Below are 26,154 nucleotides of genomic sequence, written 5' to 3'. Positions count from 1 at the left end.
CAAAGCATTTAATACTGCTAGATTTACTGGACCATTGTTTTTCATCACTGGCAGCTCTAACGATATAAAGTACAACCAAATTTTTTCTTTTGCTTTTACAACTAATCTAATGACAGAAATAAAGTACACTACTGCAAAAGTGATGCAAGTCATCATACATATCTGTACAAGATGATGTGCTGTAGGACTATGGATCTCTAAATTTCCAACTCCTCCAGGTGTATTTTACCCCTTCGGACCAGGGGATTCATATTCCGGGCGTGTCGATGATGGGTGGTCATCCACTAACATATCACAACCATTTCGCTATTTCAGGCAAGCATCAACCCAGATACACGTAAGTAAATGTGTTCAGCTCAGATTAGGAGTCCTAGGTAAAAATGCTTTCCTGGAAACAGCACACCCAAAAAAATGATCAGTCTGTGTGTGACAATTACGGTGTCAATATCTGATGAAAGAATCCAGAAAAGGCTAACAAACATTTATCATTCACAGACAACTTACAACTTTTCTATCAAATAGCTCATTTGAGTTTTCATTCACTGATGAATCAATTGGTGTTGCAGGTTAACCACAACGGATTTCTCACTTTTGACAGTGGATGGGGGAGATATACTCCATACCAATATCCTGCTTATGCACACCGCAACATGATTACCCCGTTCTGGACAGACCTTGACAATCGACGTAGAGGCAACATATCCTACCGCCAATATACCAGTGGCAGTGTCCTCCAGCAAGCAACAACAGACATTAACCAGTACTTCCCTGGAATAAGCTTCTCAGCCTCCTGGGTCTTTGTTGCAACATGGGACAAAGTGGAATATTACTCGCACTCTGGAACAGTAAATACTTTTTTTGTCCATATTATGGTTCTGAAGCTTCATCAGTGTAATCATTTAACTATTGTCTGGGACAAAAGAGGATTTACTTGTAATGGAACTGGCTTTGAAATTATTTTAAAGTAAATCTATTAAATTCTGCTCCAATCACTACTTCAACATCCTACTCTTGTCTCATTATCCAAGGAAACATCATTCCAAGTGGTCCTGATCTCAGGGGCTCAAGGCTCATTTGCTCTGATGAATTATGGTGCCATTGCTGCGACAAGCCATCAGGTGCAGGTAAGCAGACCATACAGGCCAAGATGTAATGAGGTCCCCGTCCCCCCCCCCCCATCAAGAATGGGCCGGATCTATAACATTACAGCTTAGAAAGAAATGGATGTACTTTTCGTTACAACTCTCACTTTCTTGTTTGTTAGGCTGGCTATGACACCATCAACTCAACACATCATTTCTCGATCCCTGGTTCCTTCATGAGCAACATCACCAATCTAAGGCACACTAGCAACGTCAACAGGCCAGGTCGCTGGGCCTTCCGGGTTGATGATGGACCACAAGACTGCCAATATAATGGTGATTTAAAATAAAATTGACTATAGCATTCTTACATTCTTTATTTGAACAGTTTTGGAATGAACTCATTCCCTACAGCAACTTACTAATGACAGTCATTCATACATGTGGAAGATTCATTTTATCTTGTTTTGTATATGGCCATAAAATGGTCACTCGATACACAGGCACACCAAGCAAATAAAAGACAATGATAAAGAAATATTATTTAAAAGAAACGGTATGCAACATTTTGCAACTCTGTGAAGTTTTTTTTTTATAGGCAATCAGTTTAGGTATCAGGGATGTCACAAGAACCGATACTTACGATACCTTTTGATGCTAAAATAACAAAACGCCGACGATGCCCATTATTTGGAAGCACCGTAAGCACTGTGAGCACCGATACCAGCTGTTAGCATCTTCTAATAAAGAAGTTCATGTTTCAAGTTCAAGTACATGTAATCTAAGAAAATCTTTTTTTTATTGCGGTATCGAAATTGGCATCGAGAATCGTGTTATTTTACTGGTATTGGCACTGACAACTGAATTTTTGGTATCGTGCCACCCCTATGAGGTATCACCTTAAAATGAATTGATTTGGTCTATGATCATGTAAGGTGCAGAGACACACTTGTTGTTCCCACCAGCCACCCAGGCTGTGCACTATGTAGTTTTCACTCCAGCATGGACCCCACTGCACAAATTACACCAAGGCAATAATTAAACAAAACTAATGCCGACACCTGGCTTAGGTTTACCTGTGCAGGTTGGAGACTCTTTCTGGGCAGATGCCACCTGTCAGCAAAGATGCACCTGCGTCGGTGGAGGCCTCCTCCAGTGCCAGTATCAGCCCTGCACCTTTTCCCAGGTGTGTCGTCCAGCAGCCTTCCAGTACTCCTGCCAGAATATTCAGCGAGGCACCTGCACCATCTCTGGTGACCCCCACTACTACACCTTTGACGGGAAAGTCTTTCATTTCCAGGGAACCTGCACGTACATACTCTCCGAGGTATGATTCAGTTATTGCCTTTAAAAAGATGGGATAATCGGGTCTTACTTTGGAAGCTTTAATTATTTTCACTTATACGTCTCGCAGGCTTGTGGCAATGGACTGCCATACTATCGCATTGAAGGGAAGAATGAGCATCGGGGCAGCACACGTGTGTCGTGGACTCGTCTTGTAAGAGTGTGGGTTCACGGTGAGGAAATTGAGCTTGTCAAAGGCCATCGTTATCAAGCATTGGTAAGTACAGTATACATACCAGATAACCCTTTCTCCATTTAGCGCAGTGTTAATGGTAGCATTCTCCTCCATTTAGCCCAGTGTTAATGGTATCATTCTCCTTCAGGTGAACGGTAGCTTTGTGATGACCCCATTTACCCTACGGAATGGGGCCATCCAGGTCTACCAATCAGGTTTCTCGGTGGCTGTTAGTACAGACTTTGGCCTGCTGGTCACCTATGATGCCAATCACTATGTCAGAATCTCAGTGCCCTATGAGTACCAGAATGCTACCTGTGGCCTGTGTGGCAACTTCAACCACCACCGTCATGATGACTACCGAACCCGTGGTGGGCAGCTTGTGAGCTCAGACGTGGAGTTTGCCAACAGCTGGAAGGCCCCAGGGGACACTGACCCAGGCTGCCAGGACGTGCGATGTGCAGGGCTGGCTTGTGCTGCTTGCACCGATAACCAAAGGACTCTTTACGGAAACACTGCCCACTGTGGAATTCTCAGCAATAATGTCGGTCCGTTTGTTTCCTGTCACTCAATGCTGTCTCCACAGAGCTTTGTAGAAAACTGTGTGTATGATTTGTGTGTGAGTGACGGCTACCAGCCCATCCTCTGCCAAGCACTCAATGTGTATGCTGCCCAGTGCCAACAAGAGGGCATTCAGTTGGGCCAGTGGAGGAGAGAGGGATTCTGTGGTGAGTGCTGCTCCTCTCATGTACAATATGGTGTATCCAGTAACCATGACAGTTTGGAAAAGTTGTCTGACACAAGCATTGAACACACCCATTTTTTCCTTCTGTAGAAATCCCCTGTCCAGCCAACAGCCACTTTGATTCTCAAGGAACTGGATGCCCTGCAACCTGCAGCAACCCCAATGCTACCCAGAATTGCCCACTACCCAACCTGGAGAGCTGCATCTGTAATGCCGGCTATGTCCTAAGTGGTGGGGAGTGTGTTCTGCAGAGTGACTGTGGCTGCACCTTCGAGGGGCGGTACTATACAGCTGGGGAGACAGTGGTGCTAGACCAGGACTGTGGGAGGCGCTGCCACTGTACTCATGGGACAATGAGCTGCCAGGCACACAGCTGCAGTGAGCTGGAGGTGTGTGGGGCCCACGGTGGTGTGCGGAGCTGCAGACCTGTCAGCTACGCCACCTGCTGGGTGGAGGGTTATGGGTCTTATCGCACCTTTGATGGAAAGACCTTCCATTACCCAGGTGCCTGTAGTCTGACATTGGCGAGGGTCAGGGGACAATCACAATTACCTCATTTTCAAATAAGTGTTGATAAAGTTCCCACAGGCCTTGGAGATTTTGCCAGACACCTGAAGTTTGAAGCAGAAGGAACACACATTTCTGTGGAGATGGGGGAGGGAGCCACAACAAAGGTAAGGTGTTTAATTACTTATACACCGACATGTCTAACTACCGAGCCTGACACAGCAAACAGTTCTCACTTGCAATACCGTGATACACATCTCTAAGCATAAACCCAATGTTCTCTCATTAGGTGGATGGGCAAACAGTGGGCATTCCTTTCAGTGTCAGCTCGGGTCATATTCACATCTACCACAGCAGTGTAAAAGGTGTTGTCATAGAGACCAACTTCGGAGTGCTGGTAAGAGCTGACTGGCCAAATGTCATCCGTATTACCGCTCCTGGCAACTACAACGGCACTCTAGGAGGCCTGTGTGGGAATCTAAATGGAGACCTTCAGGACGACTTCCTCTCCCCCACTGGAGTTCCCATCTACGACTCACAGCAGTTTGGGGACAGCTGGAGAGATGGCTCCCTGTCGGCATTCTGTGTGGAACCTCAGGTCTTGGAACAAGGACACTACCAGAACGCTAGCCAGTTCAGGGAGCTCTGTGGCATCATGGGACGGGCACAGGGGCCTTTTAGCCAGTGCCAAGCAAGGCTGGACCCCTGGGGACGGATTGAAGACTGTGTCCAGGCTCTAGTGAGGACGCGTGGTGCTCGAGAGGCACTTTGCGAGGCACTGCGTGGCTACACCCTGCTTTGCCAACAGAGTGGCATCACAGTAGGGGAATGGAGGAACATCACTAACTGTGGTAAGAGAATGACAGTTTTTTTCAATCAACTCTGTTATTCCTCCTGACTTTGTAAAATATGTAAATAGCAAAAGGAATCTTTTGAAATTGAACTGACCTTTGATTCCTCTTTATAGAGGTAACCTGCCCACCCAACAGCCATTATGAGCCATGTGGTACATCCTGCCCAGCCTCCTGCCCAAGCCTGTCTTTCCCCTTCCTGTGTACTCAGCAGTGTCAGGAGGGGTGCCAGTGTAATGACGGGCTCCTCCTGAGTGGGGATCGTTGTGTGCCACCCACGGGTTGTGGCTGCCACCATGGCGGGCGCTATAGACAGAGTGGAGAGCGCTACTGGTATGGTGAGGAGTGCCAGTTCCTGTGCCAGTGTAATGGCATCACCGGACAGTCGCATTGCATGGCCTCTTCTTGTGGTGCTCAGGACTCTTGTCGAGTCGTGGATGGACAGTACGGTTGCCATCCTAAACCTGAAGCCACCTGCTCGGCCTCTGGAGACCCACACTACACCTCCTTTGACAGACGCAGCTTTGACTTCCAGGGTACATGTCGTTATGTCCTGGCAACAGTTTGCAATGGAACACAAGGCCTACCTCACTTTCAGGTGGAAGCCAGGAATGAGGCATGGAATGGTCTTCACGTCTCCATCACTGTGGCAGTTTACGTCAATGTGTCTGGACATCTGGTGTACATCTCAAAAGACAATCGGGGGACTGTACAGGTAATGGTTAAGTTCAAATTATTGTTTAAGTCATCTTTATTCTCATTCCATCATGGTGGAAGCAGTTTCTTATAGTGTCATCTTTTCTCGAGTGACTGCTTATCATGCTTGAAGTCACTTTTTAAAAGATCGGTCAAGAACTAGTTTGTTAAGCAATCAATATGAAATTGATAAATGTAATTAAATTAATTTGATTTCCTCATGCTTTCTTATTTGTTGTGATAACATTAGTTATTAAGGCTGAAATATCATTAGTTTGTTATTAGATGAGATTAGTCTCTGCTTGTCATATAATCCTATTTAAATGCAATACACAAACACATAAAATCCTCTCATAAAAAAGTTACTCTGACCTCAGGTGAACAGGGAGACAAGAAACCTGCCCGTCTTTCTTAATGGGGGCAGAGTGTCTGTCTATGCCAATGGACTGCACACGTTTGTGAAAACAGACTTTGGTCTGACTGTCAGTTATGATGGCCGGTGGGTGTTGGACATCACAGTGCCATCCAACTACAGTGGTGCCACATGTGGCCTGTGTGGAAACTTCAACGGCATCCAGGGTGATGACTTTACTGTCCAGAATGGGAGTTCTGGCTCTGTTGCCCTCTCTGCTTCTGATTTTGGAGACTACTGGAAGGTTGATGACGGCATGCCCTGTACTGGAGGATGTGGAAACTCCTGCCCAGTGTGCCAAGATGACTCAAGAGCCCGTGTCCAGTGTGAGCTACTCAGATCTAGCAATGGACCACTGAGCTTCTGCCATGCCCACGTGGACCCCCAGACATTCTTTAACGACTGTGTCTTTGACTTGTGCCTGTCTGGGGGCAGAAACGTTGTCCTCTGCCATGAGATGGAAGCATATGTCAGCGCATGCCAAACTGCAAATGGCATCATCTACCCCTGGCGTCAAAATACCAGCTGCCGTAAGTTTCCAGGACCTCTCTCAAACTCAAACGTACCAGAAGTAATCAAAACAATGTATTTCAAAAATCTATTCAAGGTACAATCAGTGATTCTGGCCTATTTGGTTGTTGATATTTGAGTTCATCATATTAAACCACTCCCTTCAATGTACCTGAACCACTTGTTGATTGGTTGAAATGGTTTATTGCTTGGTCTAAGCCACTAGCTTTGTTCCCAGTGTACAGAGCCAGGACTGTGTGTGAACTCCATATTTGATTTGAGTGCACACACAGAACGGCCTGATAGAGAGCCGTGTGGAACAATATGCGGAATTTGACTAAATATGAATTGGAAATGGATATGAAAATGGGACTTCACCTTTCAGCTTTACAGCTGCAATGTTGATTAAAACGTTTAAAAAGTAACAAGCCATTACACACGTCAACAGAAATGGAGTGTCCAGAAAATAGCCACTACGACCTGTGTGGCACAGAGTGTGGGCACACCTGTGCCAGCAGCATCGATGCCAGCTGTGACAGGACCTGTGCTGAGGGCTGTTTCTGTGATGATGGATTTGTGAGGAGCGGGGGGCGCTGTGTCCCTGTGGAACAGTGTGGCTGTCTTTATGACGGCTTCTACTTTGAGGTAATTACAAAATGACCAAGGGTCAAGGTCAAATTGTACATATGCAGTAATTTTAAGGAGCACATAACAATATAACATTATGTCTTCTAGCAAGTATTTTTCATGTCAGTGTTGCTCTCTTATGTTGTCAGATCGGGGAACAGTTCTGGACACAAGCCTGCTCTCAGCGCTGTGAGTGTTTTGCCCAAAATGACCTCCGCTGCACCCAGTCCTCTTGCCCCCCAACTCAGGAGTGCTCTGTCAGAGATGGCCGCCGGGGTTGCTATGGTCACCTATCGACCTGCACAGTCTGGGGAGACCCTCACTACATCACCTTCGATGGGGCTGTGGCTCACTTTCAGGTAGGATAGAGAGTAAAGAAATCTAAAAATCAGACAGAAAGAGAGGTCCTGATTCGAAGATACTTTTTTTCCAGACGAGTGTGTTTCAACTTCATTCGACTTCATACATAATCATGCTTTTGCATTCCCATCTCCAGGGCACCTGTGCTTATGAGATTACCCACACCTGTGGCAACATGAGTGATGACGCCTTGACCTTCCGTGTAGTAGCCGCTAATAGTCACCGTGGCAACTTAATTGTGTCATTTGTGTCCACTGTGGATGTGTGGCTCTCTCGTGGAGGAGTACAAAGCCACATCACTATTGGGCAGAACAGGAGAGTCAAGGTACCTCTCACAGAACAGTGCACATGAAGGGTCTCCTTAGTGAGGATGTTCTTGTAGTTCAGTACATAATGCAAACCCTTCTGTCCCACCTCACTGAAGCTCTCTCATTTTTTGTTTTCAGGTTGATGGTCAAAACAACAATGCAAACACCATTCAGGTTGGCTCCCTGGCACAGTTGACTCGGGAGTCTGGATTTGTGGTTGTGAATGCCTCAGGGGAGCTGGTGGTCCAGTTTGATGGTCGTAGTAGACTTCTAGTCAGACTGAGTCCAAATTTTCATCAATCTGTGTGTGGGATGTGTGGTAATCACAATAACAACCCAGCAGACGACAAGGTTCTGCCCAATGGCACTCTGGCCCAGACTGACAGGCAATTTGGCCAAAGTTGGAAATCAGATGCAAGCAGTCCTGGGTGAGTATGATTATAGTGAGTAGGGCTGGGCGATATGGAAAAAAACATATATCACGATATGGATTATTTTATATCACGATAGCGATATATATCACGATATGCCCTCTTGCTTTACTGGATAGGGGTGTACTTAAAAGTGTGATCCATCACGACCTGTACCACAATTACGCAGATTGTACTGAACGTTTCCATTGAATCTTTAAATAGTAAGATTAAAACAAAGTGCATGACATTTAGTCCAGTGCTTGTGACTTTTAGTGGTTCTTTAATGTAGGCCTACCTTCAGAAGATAAATCAAGTTTAATTTAATTAAAAAACTTTCTTTTCAATGTTTGTTCATATGCTATAGCAATAATGATGAGAAAAACATTTTCTTATATGGCCACGTATAAAAATAAGAAAATTAAGAAGTTGGCCATTACGCCCCATTGACCGCTTCAGCCCGTTGGTGCAACAGTGAAGATGGTCCTGTAAACAAACGCAAGTAAACGATGGAGCTGCGTTTTATCTGGATAAAAAGCATATTAGCGTTTACATTTCCCAACCAATTTCATTTTTATCTTCAAGGGTTTATGATCTACGTGGAGTACCAAAAAAAAACCCCATGCTACTTAGAATCTAGATAGTTAAGCTATAAACGCCAAAGACATATACACATATGCTATGTCTATGATAATCGCTGCTAGATGCTCACTGTTCTTGTGCTCCCACAGCTCCTTCACTTTTGAAATACTGAAAAGAAATCTAAACTAACGAAATAGTGCATCTTAAACTACAACTATTTGACCATCATTGAGAAAAATGGAACAGAATCTGCTAATAAATGGCTACACTTGTATTATACTCGTATTATACGGCTCTCCAAAATGTTCAAAAAAGTTCCGTTGATTTGAATGGGCCACCCCAGCATTTGCACGTCTGTAATGTCTTGATTTTCACTGCTGCAATAAAGTAATGACGCTGTCATTAGCAATGGGTGTCGATGCCCAATTGTATAACAGCGGCTGTGGTAACAGTTACACCTTCCTGCAGCGCGTCCATTATTCATTTTTTTTTTAAAACCAGAATTAAATTTCGCGGGCTCTCACCGTCAATCATGTCGCAAGCGTATGATGCAAAGCAGCGTAATGTAAAGCGGTGTCGTGTCGCAAAACCACGTTCTCTAAAATGTATCTTAATATTCTTTTTTTACAGTTGTATAAACTTAGAGTTTGCATAATAAGAAAAGCAAAATGTTATATTAGGATGTGAAATTATATTAAAATATATATTAGCTGTAATAGTGAAAAAATAAGTTTATCACGATAGAAACGATAGAGGAGAAAGGTCACGATAGACACGTTTCTATCGTCCTCACGATATATATCGTCATATCGCCCAGCCCTAATAGTGAGAAGTTAAAAAAATAAGAATTGGGCAATACTTTCACACCGGGGGATTAAATGGCAGACAATAAGTAAACTGCATGCTCAAAAATATCCAGACTATATCAAAGACCATTCTCTTTAGGCAAACAGGCCTATTAATCAGTTTTCCAGTTTACTATAAATTAAAAAGTGAAAAATCCTAGTTATGAAAAGTAAGTTATTGTGTCTTGACAAAGCTGCCATCTGCACCTTTAACATTCAAATAAGCAACATGTCTGATATTGATTTCTTTGAGTATCTCCTGAACTGCATTGTGGATCATGTTCTTCTCCTGATCTTCCCTAGATGTGGAGCCAGTGACCGGATTGGAGACGGGATGTGTCTCTTTAGAACAGAATACACAGATCTGTGCAGCATCATCACCAACAGCAGCGGCCCGTTCCGGCAGTGCCACCTGCATGTTGACCCACAGGCGTACTTCACGTCCTGCGTGTATGATCTCTGTGCCTACACACCAGCCAATGGCATGCTGTGCTCAGCGGTGGAGGCCTATGAGACAGCTTGCACTGTGCTGGGGCTCCAAATAACAGAATGGCGTTCTGCACTGCATTGCTGTGAGTACATCTAGTGGACATAATTTTCATTGCCTGCCTTGCCTACCTCAGTGATATTTTAATTGCTTACATTTTTGTTGGAACTTTAAAAGCAATAGATGTATTAAGTCAATTAAATTATTATCAGCCCCAGGAGGTCTAACAGCATGATAAAGCTGTGGAGGTACTATGGACACCTGCAGAGAGTGATGAATTACTAATGCCATTAATGTAAGCATTCATTAAGGCAGCACCTCAGGAAGTTATTTCCTCTTCTGGGGCACTGAAAGTGATAGCTACTTCACTTACATACACACCATGACTACTGTGATGTACTTAATAGAATATAGATAGAATATCTGCTATGAACCAATAAATATAGTGCTGATAAGAACTGCCAAAATGCAAAGAAATAGTACAAATAGGTTTGTTATTATTCTGCAAATTTTAGAAGAACTACCTATCTTTTCCAGTAGAGTATATCTGTCTGGCGCTTACTGGTAGAGCCTGCCTTGTATGCATTAGCACAAGCTTCCACTAAGTGTTTCGTTATACCACACACAGGAGACAGACACTGATTTTACCTTTACAAACTACAGATCAGACGAAAGTAGAACAGATAGCCTCGCTCAGAGAACAACTATGGTCCAAGAAATGGTAGACAATAAAACCAAACGACAAAGCCTGTACATCCATCCAGGGGAGGATTTAGGATATTTTCCCAAAAATATGCCCAACAGGAAAGTACAAACTTCAGTATTGTACAAACCTAACTTTAGCATACTCGCCCCAACCAAAACACCACACATTTACCAAACCTATTACCAAGACCACTCCAGCAGTTAGCATATAGGCTAGCTACTTCGAAACTTAATCACGGGTAACGATAGCTAGATATCCAAGTTTTTTTTTTTTTTTTTAAGTGTATATTTCAGGCTACCTACCCATGTCCGTGAGTCAAGGTTTGTCATATTCAGGTATTTATGATTTGACTGTTGTGCTTAGGAAATACAAATACAATATATCTTACCTGAGAAATGATACCGTTAGTCGTGAATCAATGGTCAAATTTACCAAACCCCGCCCGCGCAACAGCCTCGAGTTCTGTGTCTGACCAGTCGTCTTTTGGATCCTCTTTGATTTGTGACGGGCACAATGTGATGTCTGCAGTAGTTCAGCCAGCAAATAAGGATGCAAATGTTGTAAATGCCTAATTTCATGGATACTCTTCACAGGTAAACCACGTAGCAGATAGGAATATATATATATATATATATATATCACAATATTATTTTGTGATGAAAACCAGTCATAAATCAAAATCTACCACAGAAAGTTACTGCACCGACTGTTTGCTTAGCCTGAGCCATTAGCCTGGATACCAGACCGAACTAAGCCCCGCCCACAATATTGAGGATTGGAAGTTCGGTCTGGCACTGCTCCGTTGAGGAACAAGTCCGAGCGGACAACAAGATGCTTCAATTCAACTATGCCACCTTGTGGACACAGGAGGGAATTACAATTGAAAGAATGCGTTTCAGACAGACCGACCGACCGACAGACGGACGGACGGACATACCCTCTTATAGAGATGCCGGACCAGGGGCGGAGTGGCCATCGGGAGCACTGGGATTTTTCCCGGTCGGCCGGTAGGCCAATAATCTCTCGAGAACCAGCCTGCTGGCCGGCCTTCGCAGCCGTCGCATCAAATTCATGAGCGGCCCATTTGAATATACGTCAAATCCTGGTCCCGGGAAAATCTCTACATTCTCCGAGAGTTATAAAAGTAAGCAGTCCAACCACGATTTATAGCACTATTTGTCTCTGTACATCACACCTATGGTGTGTGTCAAACTCACTCCCATCAATCCAACCTTCTGATTTTTGTTTAGCCTCCTATATTGATGTAATTCTTTTTATTCAGACGCTCCATTACTTTCATGACCACAAATATAAATTGGCCAGCGATTTAATTCGTTTTTTTTTTTGTTGAATGTAGAATAGTCGGTGCAAAGCATCATGGGAAATGCGTATCGTTCTGCCTTTATCAAGTGAACCTAGGGAGATAAATTAGCGGCTATCAGGGAGAGATAGCAGGTGAAGCGGGCCTGATGGAGGGACATAAGAGAAAGGAGAAAGGAGGGGGCAAAAAGGCCAGACTGAAAAAGAGGCGGATGCTGGAGGAAAGTGCATCAAAATGTACAAGAATTACGGATTTATTCAACCAGCCGTCAACTAGGTGCGAGTGAGTTGACATGACACATTGTTGCGAATTAGCATAACATTTGAGCCAATACGGGACGCGATTTGTTCCGTATTTCCATAAGTATATACAAATACACTGTCACTAGCGGCTATCAGGGAGAGATAGCAGGTGAAGCGGGCCTGATGGAGGGACATAAGAGAAAGGAGAAAGGAGGGGGCAAAAAGGCCAGACTGAAAAAGAGGCGGATGCTGGAGGAAAGTGCATCAAAATGTACAAGAATTACGGATTTATTCAACCAGCCGTCAACTAGGTGCGAGTGAGTTGACATGACACATTGTTGCGAATTAGCATAACATTTGAGCCAATACGGGACGCGATTTGTTCCGTATTTCCATAAGTATATACAAATACACTGTCACTGTCATGTCTGTCACCCACACATCAACTATAAATCTAACAATAATGATCAAAAGCCGCCCGTTTGTTTCTGCAGTTGACATATGGGAGGTGGAGGGGATGCGGGTTGGGCCAGTTGTGGGCACGTTGTGGGCACGTTATGGGCCGGTGGTGGGCCGGTGCAGTCAGAATTGTCCCGGTGGATTTTTGTGTCCCACTCCGCCCCTGTGCCGGACGCATCTAAAAATTATCAGGGTGAAAATAATCAGATGGTAGGATTCGGCCAGACCAATCAAATTGTCAGGGCGGGCTTTATACGATGATGGACAGATGATCAACCGTAACGAAATCAACTACGTCCCCAACGCTTGGGTTGAATTAGTTTTCAACAGACATGGCTGCCACTGGAGAGCAAACATTTGGGGATTCAAGTCTGTTTTAGAAGACATTGACAGCACATTCATTTTGAAAGAATAACAGAGAAACGTGACCAAGGCATTTGTCAATCGATAAGATGTTTTTGCCGATCCGGTAAAGTTTGAATGTATCAGCTGGCCCCGCCGTGATACTACGTTGCTCTGATTGGTTCTAGGTATATCCAATTGAGGGAAGAGGCATTTTTTTTTTACCCTAGTTCGGTAGAAACACGTCCCATAATCACAGCCCCATGGAGCAATATCAGACTCATATTCTGACTAGAATTATGAGTATGACATCGTCAGGCTACTGAGCCACAACAATATCTGAATGACCTGCAATACAGTACTTAGTGCACATTAGGTTTATTCTGCCTATTAGATTGGCTTTTCTACTTTTGTGTTACAATTGGTCTACTGATACATCCAGGTGTCTCCACCGATCATATTTCACCCCACCTGTTTCGTCCTATTCCTATTTGAATTAATTCTACTATCTGGATTTGCCATGTTTTTTGAGCAGCTCTTGATGACCCCTGTGAAGAACTGGACTGCGCTGAGGATGAGTGGTGTGGCCAGAAAGATGGAGTCTACGGCTGCTTCTGCAATGAGGATCACCCGAAACCTCATGCTGAGTCCTTTGGTAAGGTCTAATATGACTACTGACAGTGTTACTACTAATGGTAATACTGCTATTGATATTACTATGTTGGATAGAAATGTATTATATTCCATATTCTTTATTTTCCCATATCACTCTTCCCCTCACCTTATTTAACTCCTTCCACCTTTCTCTCTCCTCCCCTCTTTCTCAGACTCCATGGAGTACTGTTCCAGCAGCACAGGCACCATGTCTCTGTCTCGCTGCCAGCTGTTTGAAGCAGGCTTCTCGGCTGACACCCTCCACCTCAACGACCCCAGCTGCAACGGCACACTCCAAGATGGCAGAGTGGAGTTCCTCTTCGACAATGAGAATCACACTTGTGGAACCACTCTAAGGGTACAACAGCTTCTACACCAAAGATTTACAAAATAAGCTATTCTTTAGAGGAGGATTGTCTTGAAGTGTTAATCTTAAAGCACAGCCAAAAAATGGCAAAGCCACCATCAGTTTAAATATGTTTACTCAGAATTCACAGCAGAATATGGATGAAACCATTGTTGGTTTCTACCAAAGACATTGACCCCTTTATTTCATGTCTGTTGCCCAACAGAGCAACAGCACCCACTTCATCTATGAGAACTTAATCCAGGGGGAGGCCAACTCAGTCGGTGGCCCCATCAGCAGAGAGAGACGAATAGAACTGCTCTTCTGCTGTGTCTACCCCCTCACTCAGGCACTCTCCATGGACATGGACATCAACCCCCTGGAGAGGTTGGTTTTGCCATTATGTCCACACTCTTGTCTCACTCACTTCTTTGTTAGTTTGCAGTACCTTTCTCCAGTGACTAAACACAATAAATTGTGTAAAAACCAGTGATAAGTTCATGAAGACTGAATTCTCCTATTCCTCAATCATTAAACACAGTGCCCCCATACAGATAGTAGTCTTCACAATATTAAAAACAAAACACAAAAACAATGCATCAATTACTCCCCCCAAATTAAAGCCCCTCATAGAGGAACTACTACTATCATCAAAGCCTAAGCTTTCTGCATGTCTGAAAATGAACTGGAAAAAAACATTGAGTTTTTATTTCTACAGTGTTTTGACTAAGAAGTTACCAGGAGGTCAAGGATCCTACCGTGTCCGAATGATTCCCTATGAAGATGCAGGATTCTCCCATGCGTTCTCTGGGAGGTTGACTGTGGCGGTGAACCAGCGGATGTACGTGGCTGTCCGCCTGGACGGAGTGGACAGCCGCCAGATCGCCGTGGTGATGGACTCCTGCTGGGCCACTCCTGTCAATCAGGCAGACTACCACATCCGTTGGGACCTCATCAGAAACGAGTAATTTGTACCAACGCACCAATACACCCACTCTTACCTCTTACAAACCTTACTACCAGACTATCACACGTGCCTAAATGAATAGGAGACATAGAGCTCCTACAACATTTTAAACACATGCTTTTTACCTTACCACACTATCACACTTGCTTATCATCATCATAATTTGAGTCCTTATTTGTTCAACCTTTTTTCTGTTGCTCATCATTTGGGTTTATACCCTCCTTCATAAGTACCTTTTGTCTTCACTGCCTCTTTTGCCATATGTTATTCCCCCTCTAGGTGCCCCAACCCCAATGACAACACAGTGGAGATGCTTCAGAATGGCGTCAGCACATCAGGTCGCTTCTCCTTCAGGATGTTCACCTTCACTGCAAACAACTCCAAGGTTTACCTGCACTGCAGCATCCACCTGTGCTTGGTGGCGAGCAACGACTGCACAGCCGTAAGTTTACCACATCTAGAGCACACCAGGAGGGAATCTGACTCGCAGAGTAATGTCAAAGTGTGGCTATAATTGTAGCCTAATATGTTCGTCACAGATGTTTTAATAAAATATAGCTTTGCCGAATATAGTCATATTAGGAGCAAATGTTAAAAAGAAAACTATTCTGTTCCTTTTCTCTTCCTGTTTACAGCACTGTTACCCAGGTTACCCCCAGAGGAAGCGCCGCTCTGTTGATTTCCATGACAGCGCCTCCATCTCACTGGGGCCTCTAGTTTGGGCCAGTGGCAGAGCAGGTAAACATGGATAATTCAACACTGACTACACCCATCTAGTTGGCAATTGTGTGTGTGTGTGTGTGTGTGTGTGTGTGTGTGTGTGTGCAGGCGTTTTGATCCTTTATACTGTATATATTTAGTGCTGTTAGGGGTTGTTACCTACCTAACCCTAGATTAGAGATCTACATTTACTTATTGTGGTCTGAAATTGTTCCCTTGACTCCAAATGAATTCTGTCATCTCATTTGTGTTTCTTTTCCAGATGAGAGAGACATGATTGTCCCAAACCCTGTGAAGCCTCGGGTCTGACTGCATCTCTGATAGTCTTATTCCTCTCTGCTCTCACTCCTCTCATCTAGAGCAGAACACAGCTACACAATCACCTGGCTCTGACAAACCCACACTCAAAGCAGACAATCACTTCAAAAAAACTTCCAGCTATACTGGCTACATCTGAACCTATACTTACAAATGTGGCCTATTTCTTTAAATATTAAACATTTTCCTCAATGTCCTGCTGATTGATATTCATTGCTGTAAGAACATACCTAGACAATCACCTGGGTCTGTAAAGACCTACATTAACTGTGTTCATATCAGAAAATATGTTTAGCCATACCAGCTACATCTGAAATGATATGCACTTGCAAATATATTTCTTTATTAACCATTTTCCTGACAAACTATAGGGTGTACTATTTCCTTGCTGAGCATGATGTATTACTGTTATAAATACATCCTTTCATGGTGTTTATGGTGTTTTGGGGCAAATTTTAAATAAATAAAGTGGTTACAAATGTTGCAGATCACTGATGTTCTTATGTGTGTATAGAAAATATGATGTTTGATTTGATTTGGATTCAGTGTCTTTATGAAGTAATGTAGTGACACCCAGTGAAGTGTCATTAATGGGAATAGTGGAAGGACAGACGGATGGATGGACAGATAGAAAACCAGTCAGACCATTGCTGAGGGTTTTCTGCCTTTCTGAATTAAATAGATAAAAGAGGGATTTATTTAAAGCTTTTCAAAATGGCTCCATTGTGATATTCCAATGCGGAAAAATCCAATGGAAAAAGTAGGAAATAGTAGAGATGAGAAAGAGGCATAACACAGAGTAATAGTGGTATGTACAATGGATAGACGGCAGAAGCACCAAATAACTACTTACTGAGCGAGTGCACATGTAATGATTTAGTTAAGATAGTGTTGGCTGTGGGTCAGGTCAGGGGAAGAGCTGTCACTCTAATAAAAGAATGTGGATCTGCGTGTGGGTGATAGGATTTGCTGCAAAGCACCTGCCTCCTGTTATGAGACCAGTCGAGTTTCAAGTTCTTGCTATTATCAACTATAAATAAACAAGCAGCTGCTCAAGTGACTTTAGGTAACTCAAAATGGTGTCTTCAGTGATTGACATTTCTTAGAGTATTACTTTCAAAATGTAAAGTCTTTGAGCTTAACTTTCCAACAAGAATATGGATGCTAGAATAAGACGGCGCCCCCCTGGTGACAATGCTAGTAAAAGTATCATTGTATGGCAATGATCAATGGCGATTTACAGGCCTGACATACATTACACATGTGCAGACAAGCATGGGGATTTGTGTCTTAAATGTGAGGGGGGACAATCATACCATGAACTACGTTTTAGATGTCTAATCCAGTGCAATGCCTTTAAGGGATTTAAAGTGCTTTTTGTGCACTATGTAGTGTTATGCTTTAAGTGATGTAAAGTCATGGTTGTGCACTCAGTGCCCTGAGAAACAGATCCACGAGAGGCTGTCACACACTAGAAGTCATTCAAACTGCATAGCAGCTTCATAACTATATATGTCTATATGTACCTTGCTATAGCTTGGTCTTCTCCAGCTAATCACAGGTGAGGCAGCTGATGTCCATATGTGCGTGGAGGAAAAGGTTTAGAGCCGATTAGATTACTGAGTGGAAAGTTCCATTTCAAACAGAAATGTGAAAGTGGAATGTTGTTTGACTACTTTGCCACTACAGGTCATATGCAAGCGCATCCACATCCAGTTATTTCCGCAGGTGACAGTACTAACAACTTCACACGTAGGTTTTCAATGATAACCGCATGTCACACACAGATCTGCAGTCACACCACATTTTTCGCTACATGAAAAGGAACCATACAGAGATAAACCTGAGTTTGTTTACCTCAATAACTGTAAATAAACAGTAGAATTTCAACAGTTATTTTCTATGAAACAGAAATGGAAACCTTAACTACAGAGACGACAGAAAACAGCCATTGTTTGTACAATTTAAACTACAGAAAGTATTGATCCTCTTCCTCCCAGCAGATGGCAGGCTGCCAGTGGCTTCCCACACACATACATACCTATCCAAGGCCTTGTTTGCCTCACTTAAGGGTGATGGTATAATTCATTTCAAAACACTGTTAATAACGTAAGAATGTATTAATCAAGTGCCTTGTATTAATAATTACCTTGTTTTAATCATGTTCTTATGTGAGCAGGAACATGGTTTTTCTGTGAAGGCTATATGTAACTTAGTTTATTAGTTGCTGACGCTAAAACAAATTCTATTTTCATCCAAAAAAGAACTCGTTACATTTCGCTGTACCTTAAAATCAGGTGATCTGTATTAAACGCCAATAGGCCATATAAACATAACAGAAACACATTCGCAGAAATAATACAGTACATGAACTGCCAGTGTTGCTCGTTGACATTCAGTGTGTGGTTATTTAAATAACAAAACATTTCCTTAAGTCCTTAAAAAGTGAGTCCCGACAGAGCGCAGTGTCGGCCTGCTTCCTCGATATCTTTTAGAATGAAGAACTATCTCGGGTACGTAATCCAAACGTTATAATAAAAAAAACACAAATCTTCTTCAAACACAAAAAATAGCAATGCATTGCAACGAGATCAAAAAAAGGAACGAAAATACCGCACTTCTTACCGCTCAGCGAGTTGAATGGATCATCCGTATCTTGGTAATCCTTAGCCTCTGATTCTGAACGTTCCAGAGAAAGCTCACGGATAATAATCATGTAACCAATAAAACGTGTGTGTATAAATGTAGGCTTTTGGCTGCCTAGGTTACAATCAGTATGAATTATCTAGCTTACCGCCACTACTACATAGTACCCGAGAAAAGAAAACCCTCCCTTTTTGTACGTTCACCTGTTCACCTGTTCACCACCGTTCACCCAACAGCCCAGGAGCGTATCTATTTAAAGCGACAGCATCCTAATGTGTAGGCCTAGGTCAGGGGTACCCAATTAGCAACCCAAACCCAGGTCCACTCGTCAAATTTCCATTCAGTCCAGGGTCAGGAACAGTGCCGGTCAAAATCCCAAAACATAACTCCAACAAAAACTTTCGAACTATGGATATAAGATGATGTGGTCTGGCCTTATTTCTGTGAAAGATGACACTTTTTTGTGGTTTAAACTTGGGCCTAAAAGGTGTGAAGGCAGGCGGAGGCACTGATGTAAGTGTCCATTAGTGAGTGTGCTCCTGTATTTGTTTTTCACCATATATGTTGAGGTATGCACGCTCTTGTTGTGTGGCTGATCTAACTATTACACTGCATGTTGCTTGGTATGATTGCAGATGGTTTATTTTTCTGCCCCTTACCTCGGAGTTATGCGGGTATTTCTGTTCGAAGTGTGCATGCTTTGTTTCACAGTGCCGTTTCCCGTTACCACTTTTGATAGGGCAACCGTTGCAGATTAAACACATCGGTTTTATGCTCCCCACAAGCAGCACAAATGCATACTTGTCAGTCCACTCTGTCTTAAATTTGCGATTTTTGGAATCAACTTTTCGTTTTTTGTCGGGTTTACTGTAAAGTACGCCATGATTTTCGTTTGATGGGAAAAGATACCGCTCACAAATCTATCTGCCCGCATTGTTGCCAGTGACGCACACAACCTGCGTGACCCACAGAGCGCTCGCGGCCAACATTGAGTGAGTGAGATGGCATAGTGATGCTGTTATTACAGCTCCTGATTGGACCTCTGGATTGGATACGGAAGATAGAAACCACATCGAGTAGGCCAAAAATATATAGCGTGAATTCACGCACCAATTAAAACTAGCTTGGATCATGATTAAATTAGAATGTTGATTTTGGCTTTGGTCCAAATTTGATTGCGTCTGGGTCCGGATCCGGACTGTGGTCCGCCTATTGAGTACCCCTGGCCTAGGTGATCGGTACTCATCCCATTACTACTTAACTTGGTGGGAACTAATATCATAATCCAGATTTTATCATCTCCAGCCTTCATATAGAAAGTGCCTAAGAGCACTTCTGACATGTCAAACATCACAACGCCACTTGGTCTGCATATGTGTAAGAGCATGTGTGGGTAAGACGGGTCGAACTGTGCTTCTTTCGACCTTGTGTAAAACTGACATCCTTGCATGACAGAAAGCATAGTAAGATGACGTCAGAGAGACCCACGTGGTAATCCCTGCTGACAAAGTGTTTTGGCGTCAGAGAACACTAACTTCTTTCTATATAAACCTTGTGTGATGTGTTTAATTTGGCTTCTCCCTCTTGTGCTGCAGTCTGGGAGTGAGCCCGGGCTCTCTCTCTCTCTCTCTGAGAGTGGGCCCGTGCCTCTCTCTGACCTTCCAGGCTTTGATATTTCAGGTTGATTAGTAGCTTTCTTTTCCTCAGGCGGTGACAGCCTTGTTTCGTGTCAAAAGAAGCGTAACCAAACCACTGCTAGTCATCTGGGTGTTATGTGTGTGTGTGTGTGTGTGTATGTGTGTGTGTGTATGTGTGTTTCTACCACCAGGCCCTAAGGCAAACCGATATAGAGAACTGTTTCTAATCAGGGCAATACAGTCAATCACACTGATTTATGGAATAACCTTGAATTCATCGTTTAAAAAAAAGAGAAAGCAGAAAGAGAAGTGTGTGTCTGAGATAAAGAGAGACAAAAAACACTCAATAATCATGATTGTATCTTTCATGGTGAAACTGCAGATCAGTCAATGTCAATGTTCCTGACATGCAGCAAGCCAATCTCTCAACCAACCACTTGACATGTCTGTCATTATCTGAAACATCACTGGTACTGATAAAAGTACAAAGATACAGCCACATTGAAGAAGGCTAAACTCCTGCTGTGACGGCTATAGTTCTACACAGATCCAGTCTGGATCAGTCCTGATCTGAAGAAAATCCAGTGGACCTTTCTAAAATGAAGAACCCTTTCTACACAGGTAGTTTGCTACCACTGGACTGGGCGATTTTGCTCATCTAACAGGATTGCTGATGGTTTGCACATATTTGTGTGCATTCATGCATCTCCATTTGTCTCTCTCTCTCTCACCATGTCTGTTTGTTTGTGATAAATTCCTCTGAAAGATGACACTATCTAATGAATAAGCTCTCTGAAAGATGACACTATCTACTGAATAATCTCTTTAAACTCTTTGGAAAGGTTAGTTATGATGGCAGTGTTTCATTTCCCACAGGGTTTCTACTACACTGACTTGATGTGGGAAGGCCAGCTGTTGAATCAGGTGAGTACTTATATCATTAATACTTAGTCAATTAGTCAATTAGCGTTAAAGATTAGTGTTTGGCTCAGTTGGCTGGTGGAAACACCATCATGATGTTTATATCCAAGGAATTAAAGCACAGATCACATGCCTGTGACCAGCGTTAAGCAAGACTTGAAGGAGCATCCACCACAAAATAATGTCATATATCTTTTCATGTACAAATGTCATTTAAAATGTCAAAACACTCTTGTCCAGGATCAATCGTGTTTGAAATCAAGTCTTTATTTGAATAATTTCCTACAAGACCCACTTACAATAGCAAAGCGGAAAGAACTGGACCCCCTAAAATGGACGAAAAACTGAATCTCACCTGTCTTTGGTGAGTGAGACAAAAAAAGATTAAAAACAGGTTTACATCTGTGTGTGTGTGTGTGACAGTGTGTGTGAGAGAGTGAATATGTGTGTGTGTGTGTGTGTGTGTGTGTGTGTGTGTGTGTGTGTGTGTGTGTGTGTGTGCGTGTATGAGTGCTTCCTTATCTAATACATCTGTTGCTTTAACCTGTGGGCTAAATTTGCTATCTCAGTCTCTTTTTTTCTGACTTTTTTTTCAGTCTCTTTTTTTCTGCCTCTGCTATCTAATCATCTCTGTTTGCATTTGTAGTTGTCCATCTCTCTCTCCCTCAGCCTCTCTCTCGCTCACCCTCATCCTCTGTGCATTTTTTCCCCCAACCTCTCTCTGTCATCCTTTCTCCCCCTCTCTGTCTCCCTCAGCCTCTCTCCCCCTCACCCCCCCCCTCTCTCTCCCATCCTCTCTCTCTCTCCCATATCCTCTCTCTCTCCCTCTCCCCGTCTCTCTCTCCCTCATCCTTTTTTTTTTACCTTCATCCTCTCTCTTCATACCCACACACACACTCCTTTACTGTGAGCATACACCAGGACATGTTCACAAATACACACACTTTTGATGACAGTGTGTTGCTGAGTAAAAATGTTGCAGGCCAGGAATCTTCGCATTGTAGAACACAGATGGCCTAGATGGAACATACTAGTCTGCAGAAATGAGTGGTTAATTAGGTGTGGTTCAGGTGTTTGTAAATGATGTCTCTAAAAACATTCCAGAGATGCATTGTTCCACTAGGTTGAATTTTCTCACAGCCCGCTGTTGTTCTTATCTCTACTCTCTGTCTCTGGTTCTCTCCCTGTTCTTTTCTCACACCCCTGGCCTGCTGATGTTTTTTTTATCTCTACTCTCTGTCTCTTTCTCTCCACCTGTGCTTTTCCACACAAGGGTTAAACTAAGGGCAGGAACATGGAATTAGGGGTATAAAGTGTCTTGTAAGAAGATTTGTAAGAAGATTTCTTTGTCATGTTTGGATTCATTTGACAGGACTCAGTCCTGCAGTTGAATAGATTGGTTTTTACATAGATCTCAGAAACATGGGAGTTCTCGTCTTTGTAGGCTGTGGGTCATAAAATCAAACTATATGTACGGCACATTTCATACCAGGAGGTAACACAACGCACCTCACAGAAGGAAAAAGGGGGGCTGGGGGGGGGTTACAAACACTCTCCAGAGATAAATAAACAGATGAATATTACAGCGAGTGATAGATTAAAGAGATATGTCTTAAGGTTTCCACTGTTTCAGCCATTCTTAGGTGTTCTGGCAGAGTATTCCAAATGGCTGGGGGCATAGAAACTAAAAGCTGCTTCTGGCTTTTGGAACTGTTAAGAGTTCAGTGCCAGAAGACCTCAGGGATCTACTGAGTGTGTACCTTGAGAGCATGCCTGTTATATATTCAGGTGCATGACTATGGAGTGATTTATAGACTAATAAGATAGGGTCCTTTAATAATATATTGTATTTCAGTGAAGAGCATAAAGACAAAACACAAAAACCTTTGCCCACTCCCAAATCTGTCTGGAAAGTGGTTCCTTACACATGTATACATAGAGCCATGCACTGTCTACAAACAAATACACTGGTACAAATAAACGCAAACACAAACACATACTCACAAACTGAGCATGGCCTTTCACTTGTTCCTGTGACTAAACTCAAACAGAATGAAACACACGTGTTTATAATGATGACAGGAAGGAATGTGTTATCTAGATTCACAGTCATGTCATGCCACCATACCAGCATCAGGCCCTCATCCCCATCCTTCCTCTGTCCTTGGTGGCATCTTTCCCATGACAGTATGCTGTGTGTGTGTGTGTGTGTGGCATCTTACCCATGACAGTACGCTGTGTGAGTGTGTGGCATCTTTCCCATGACAGTATGCTGTGTGTGTGTGTTAGTGTGTGTGGCACCTTACCCATGACAGTACTGTACACTGTGTGTGTGTGTTGAGCCAGAGTAAACCTGACCCTCCGACACCTTAGGAGGCATGTTAGCGACAGACACTAGCACCCATGGGTTTTAACCTCCATTCAAGCACATCTGCCTCCCACGTCCGAGGTTACAAGTTCGAGTCCGGTGGGGACTGTGCTGGTCTACACTGATCAATCATAGCACTGTGCTTCCTTCAGACAGAGTAAAAGAGGTGGATAACTTTCAGGAGCTTCTTACGAGGCGCCACTGGGCCCGTAGAAGAGTTGACATCTGTGAGTCACATCTGAGCCCAGAGATTCCAGCTAGGACAACTACAGCTATGCTTTTTACCAAAGTCCTTAAAGGCAAGTCTTGCCGCTCGGCAGCCATCTCGTCAACAATTGCAGCCAGCTAGTTCAGAAAAACAAGATCAGGCTCTTATCCGTATAATCAGTTACTCCATATAATATGGGCAGAGAGACATTTAAACTACATCACGTGAATCCACCTTAAAAATCTCACATTAACAGTGAGAGAATTTTCTCCTCATATAAGGCTAAAAAATACTTTATCCTTCATGTTGACTTGACTTAATGCTCACTGCGCCCATTTCATTTCCCCCTCAGTGATTTGCACCCTTGTGTCTCTGTCTATGCATAATATATGTCAGGCTTTAAATTTACACAGCTTTCTTTGGGGTCTGGAAACTTTGTGGTCCTGGTCTTTCACTCTGTCATCACAGTGCAATGATTGATCAGTGTAGACAAGCATAGGACTTGCAACCTCGGAAGGGGGTGGATGGAGGCGTGTATCTTAGCCCTCATTTAGGAGGGCCTAGGCCTAGCTCACAAGTTGGTGCAGAAAGTGGAAGAGATTGGGGAACACAGAACCATTAGAGAGAGAAAAATCATGTTAAATAGAAAGAAAAATATTAAATACATTAACGATAAGAGTGGAGTAGGGAATACTTTTTTGTGCTGTCAAAATAAACCATAGGCCTATATTTGGCCTATTAACTTATTTCCTCGCGATCACCCTCAACATCTTCCTGACCCTCAAAGTCCTTCTCTTGCTCTGGCAGCATGCCACTCACCGTAGGACACTTGCAAGTGGCAAAGAGCGGGCTTATGCTGGACGTCTTGAGTAGGCTTAACATGTTGACACATCATCAAACAAACAAATCTGAATGCGGTGTAATATTATGATCGTTTTAATCGTTATTTGTGTGTGTTTTTTCACCTTTAAGTGAATTAACGATGCAGGTCCTAGGATTTTAAAAGGCAGCAGTAATTTCACCTGATATCACTAAATTAGGGGATGTTTCAGCAGTGTGTACATGGACAGCGTTAGTTAAGTACTACTTAAGAGCAGTACACCTGCGTTTGAGAAGCGTGTGTAAGTTTCAGTGACACATGACCTCCTTAGCACTCCCTGCAGCCGTCTTTCTCTGAGTGGAGAGCTGGGACTTGTGCCTGCGTCAGTGAGGCCTGACCTCATGGCCCAACTCAACAACAGATTTCTGATTTCATGATTTCAGAATTCATGGCACTCCTCATCAACAGATTTCTGCAATGCTCACTGCCATTGGCATAATGCAGGTCAATCATACTGAAATGAATTAAACTGTCCTATGAAGGCAAGACAAAATGTCAAAATGTCTTCAAATTTCTGCATGTCATGGCATAATCAATCGTTTAGTCAATCAGCAGTGTAATAGCTGAACTGGCCTTTATTATTGTCTGTGCACTGGTTCCCAGGGCTTAATAGGGTTGCTCTCAACTCTTGACACCTGTCAAAGCATCAAGGAAGAGATGTTAATATTTCCGACGAGATTACGGGAAGCAGTACAATACACTAAGAACGATTTTTTGTAAACAGGTTTAGAGATTACATACCTGAGCGAAGTAATGCACCACCTCCAGCCTGTTTTGGTACCAAGCCATCTATAAAAGAGATGGGGAGAATCGGACCTCAGAGATCCAGAGGAAACTCAGAGCGCTACGGTCACATTCGGCACAACCAGCCTTAATACTGGTAAGGTGTATTTGAGCAAATTCTTCTATTATACATCTGACTATACTATAGAATTGAAATTGTTCGTGAAACTATCTCATAATTTGAATGTACATTTTTAATTCAACGCTTATAATACTATTTAGATAAGAATGCCTTTGAAATTTGGCATTGAGTACTTAACAAATGGTTCATAAAGACTTTTTATAGAAGTTGGAGGAGATAAAAGTAGAGATATAGACAGAAAAAGAGCAGGAATACAGAGATAATTGATGCTTACAGTTACAATAAAGTCTTTATACTTACCTGGGTCTGCCAGTACTCAATGAGTGGAATGATCTCATTATTTGATTTGAGCAAAAGACACTTGTTTGCTTGCAGAGCATTTTATATTGGCAACTGCCTAAAAGATTCAATAACAATACATAACTATGACACGCAAATAAAAAAAAAAGTAAACATAGGCTTTAGTGAGAAAGCCGTAGACTAGTTTATATGTATTTTAGCACCTTGATGAATGCTTTAAGACAATTCCACATGTTAATGTACATGCCTCCAAGCTAAGAGTGGATCCTTGTTAGCGTTCCTAGCCTAAAGAAGTGTATGGCTACTGTAAGCA

General features: G+C 43.0%; 2 protein-coding genes across 2 annotated transcripts in view; both read left to right on the top strand.

Moving 5' to 3' along the window:
• LOC308366489 (alpha-tectorin-like) overlaps positions 1–15,730 on the top strand; it is a gene marked incomplete at both ends in the record, with an annotated part of 34,103 nt that extends 18,373 nt beyond the window's left edge. Inside the window, 21 exons of the mRNA XM_080840204.1 lie at positions 567–845; positions 1,029–1,124; positions 1,265–1,418; positions 2,153–2,409; positions 2,497–2,643; positions 2,750–3,329; positions 3,437–4,020; positions 4,143–4,704; positions 4,821–5,419; positions 5,778–6,342; positions 6,771–6,967; positions 7,099–7,308; positions 7,446–7,634; positions 7,756–8,045; positions 9,758–10,026; positions 13,547–13,666; positions 13,839–14,023; positions 14,238–14,398; positions 14,730–14,975; positions 15,258–15,420; positions 15,614–15,730. Of these exons, the coding sequence (XP_080696330.1) occupies positions 567–845; positions 1,029–1,124; positions 1,265–1,418; positions 2,153–2,409; positions 2,497–2,643; positions 2,750–3,329; positions 3,437–4,020; positions 4,143–4,704; positions 4,821–5,419; positions 5,778–6,342; positions 6,771–6,967; positions 7,099–7,308; positions 7,446–7,634; positions 7,756–8,045; positions 9,758–10,026; positions 13,547–13,666; positions 13,839–14,023; positions 14,238–14,398; positions 14,730–14,975; positions 15,258–15,420; positions 15,614–15,730 (5,970 nt within the window). The remainder of the gene's footprint in view (positions 1–566; positions 846–1,028; positions 1,125–1,264; positions 1,419–2,152; positions 2,410–2,496; positions 2,644–2,749; positions 3,330–3,436; positions 4,021–4,142; positions 4,705–4,820; positions 5,420–5,777; positions 6,343–6,770; positions 6,968–7,098; positions 7,309–7,445; positions 7,635–7,755; positions 8,046–9,757; positions 10,027–13,546; positions 13,667–13,838; positions 14,024–14,237; positions 14,399–14,729; positions 14,976–15,257; positions 15,421–15,613) is intronic.
• The window catches only part of LOC308366586 (alpha-tectorin-like), a gene marked incomplete at both ends in the record, with an annotated part of 78,311 nt that extends 62,304 nt beyond the window's left edge, over positions 1–16,007 (top strand). Inside the window, one exon of the mRNA XM_080840302.1 lies at positions 15,961–16,007. Within this exon, the coding sequence (XP_080696428.1) occupies positions 15,961–16,007 (47 nt within the window). The remainder of the gene's footprint in view (positions 1–15,960) is intronic.
• Between the last annotated feature and the right edge of the window lie 10,147 nt (positions 16,008–26,154).

The sequence above is a fragment of the Sprattus sprattus genome, assembly GCF_963457725.1.
Source record: "Sprattus sprattus genome assembly, chromosome: 6".
Classification (NCBI taxonomy): domain Eukaryota; kingdom Metazoa; phylum Chordata; class Actinopteri; order Clupeiformes; family Clupeidae; genus Sprattus; species Sprattus sprattus.
Note: the sequence above shows the minus strand (reverse complement) of the source record. Positions and strands in the feature narration are given on the sequence as shown.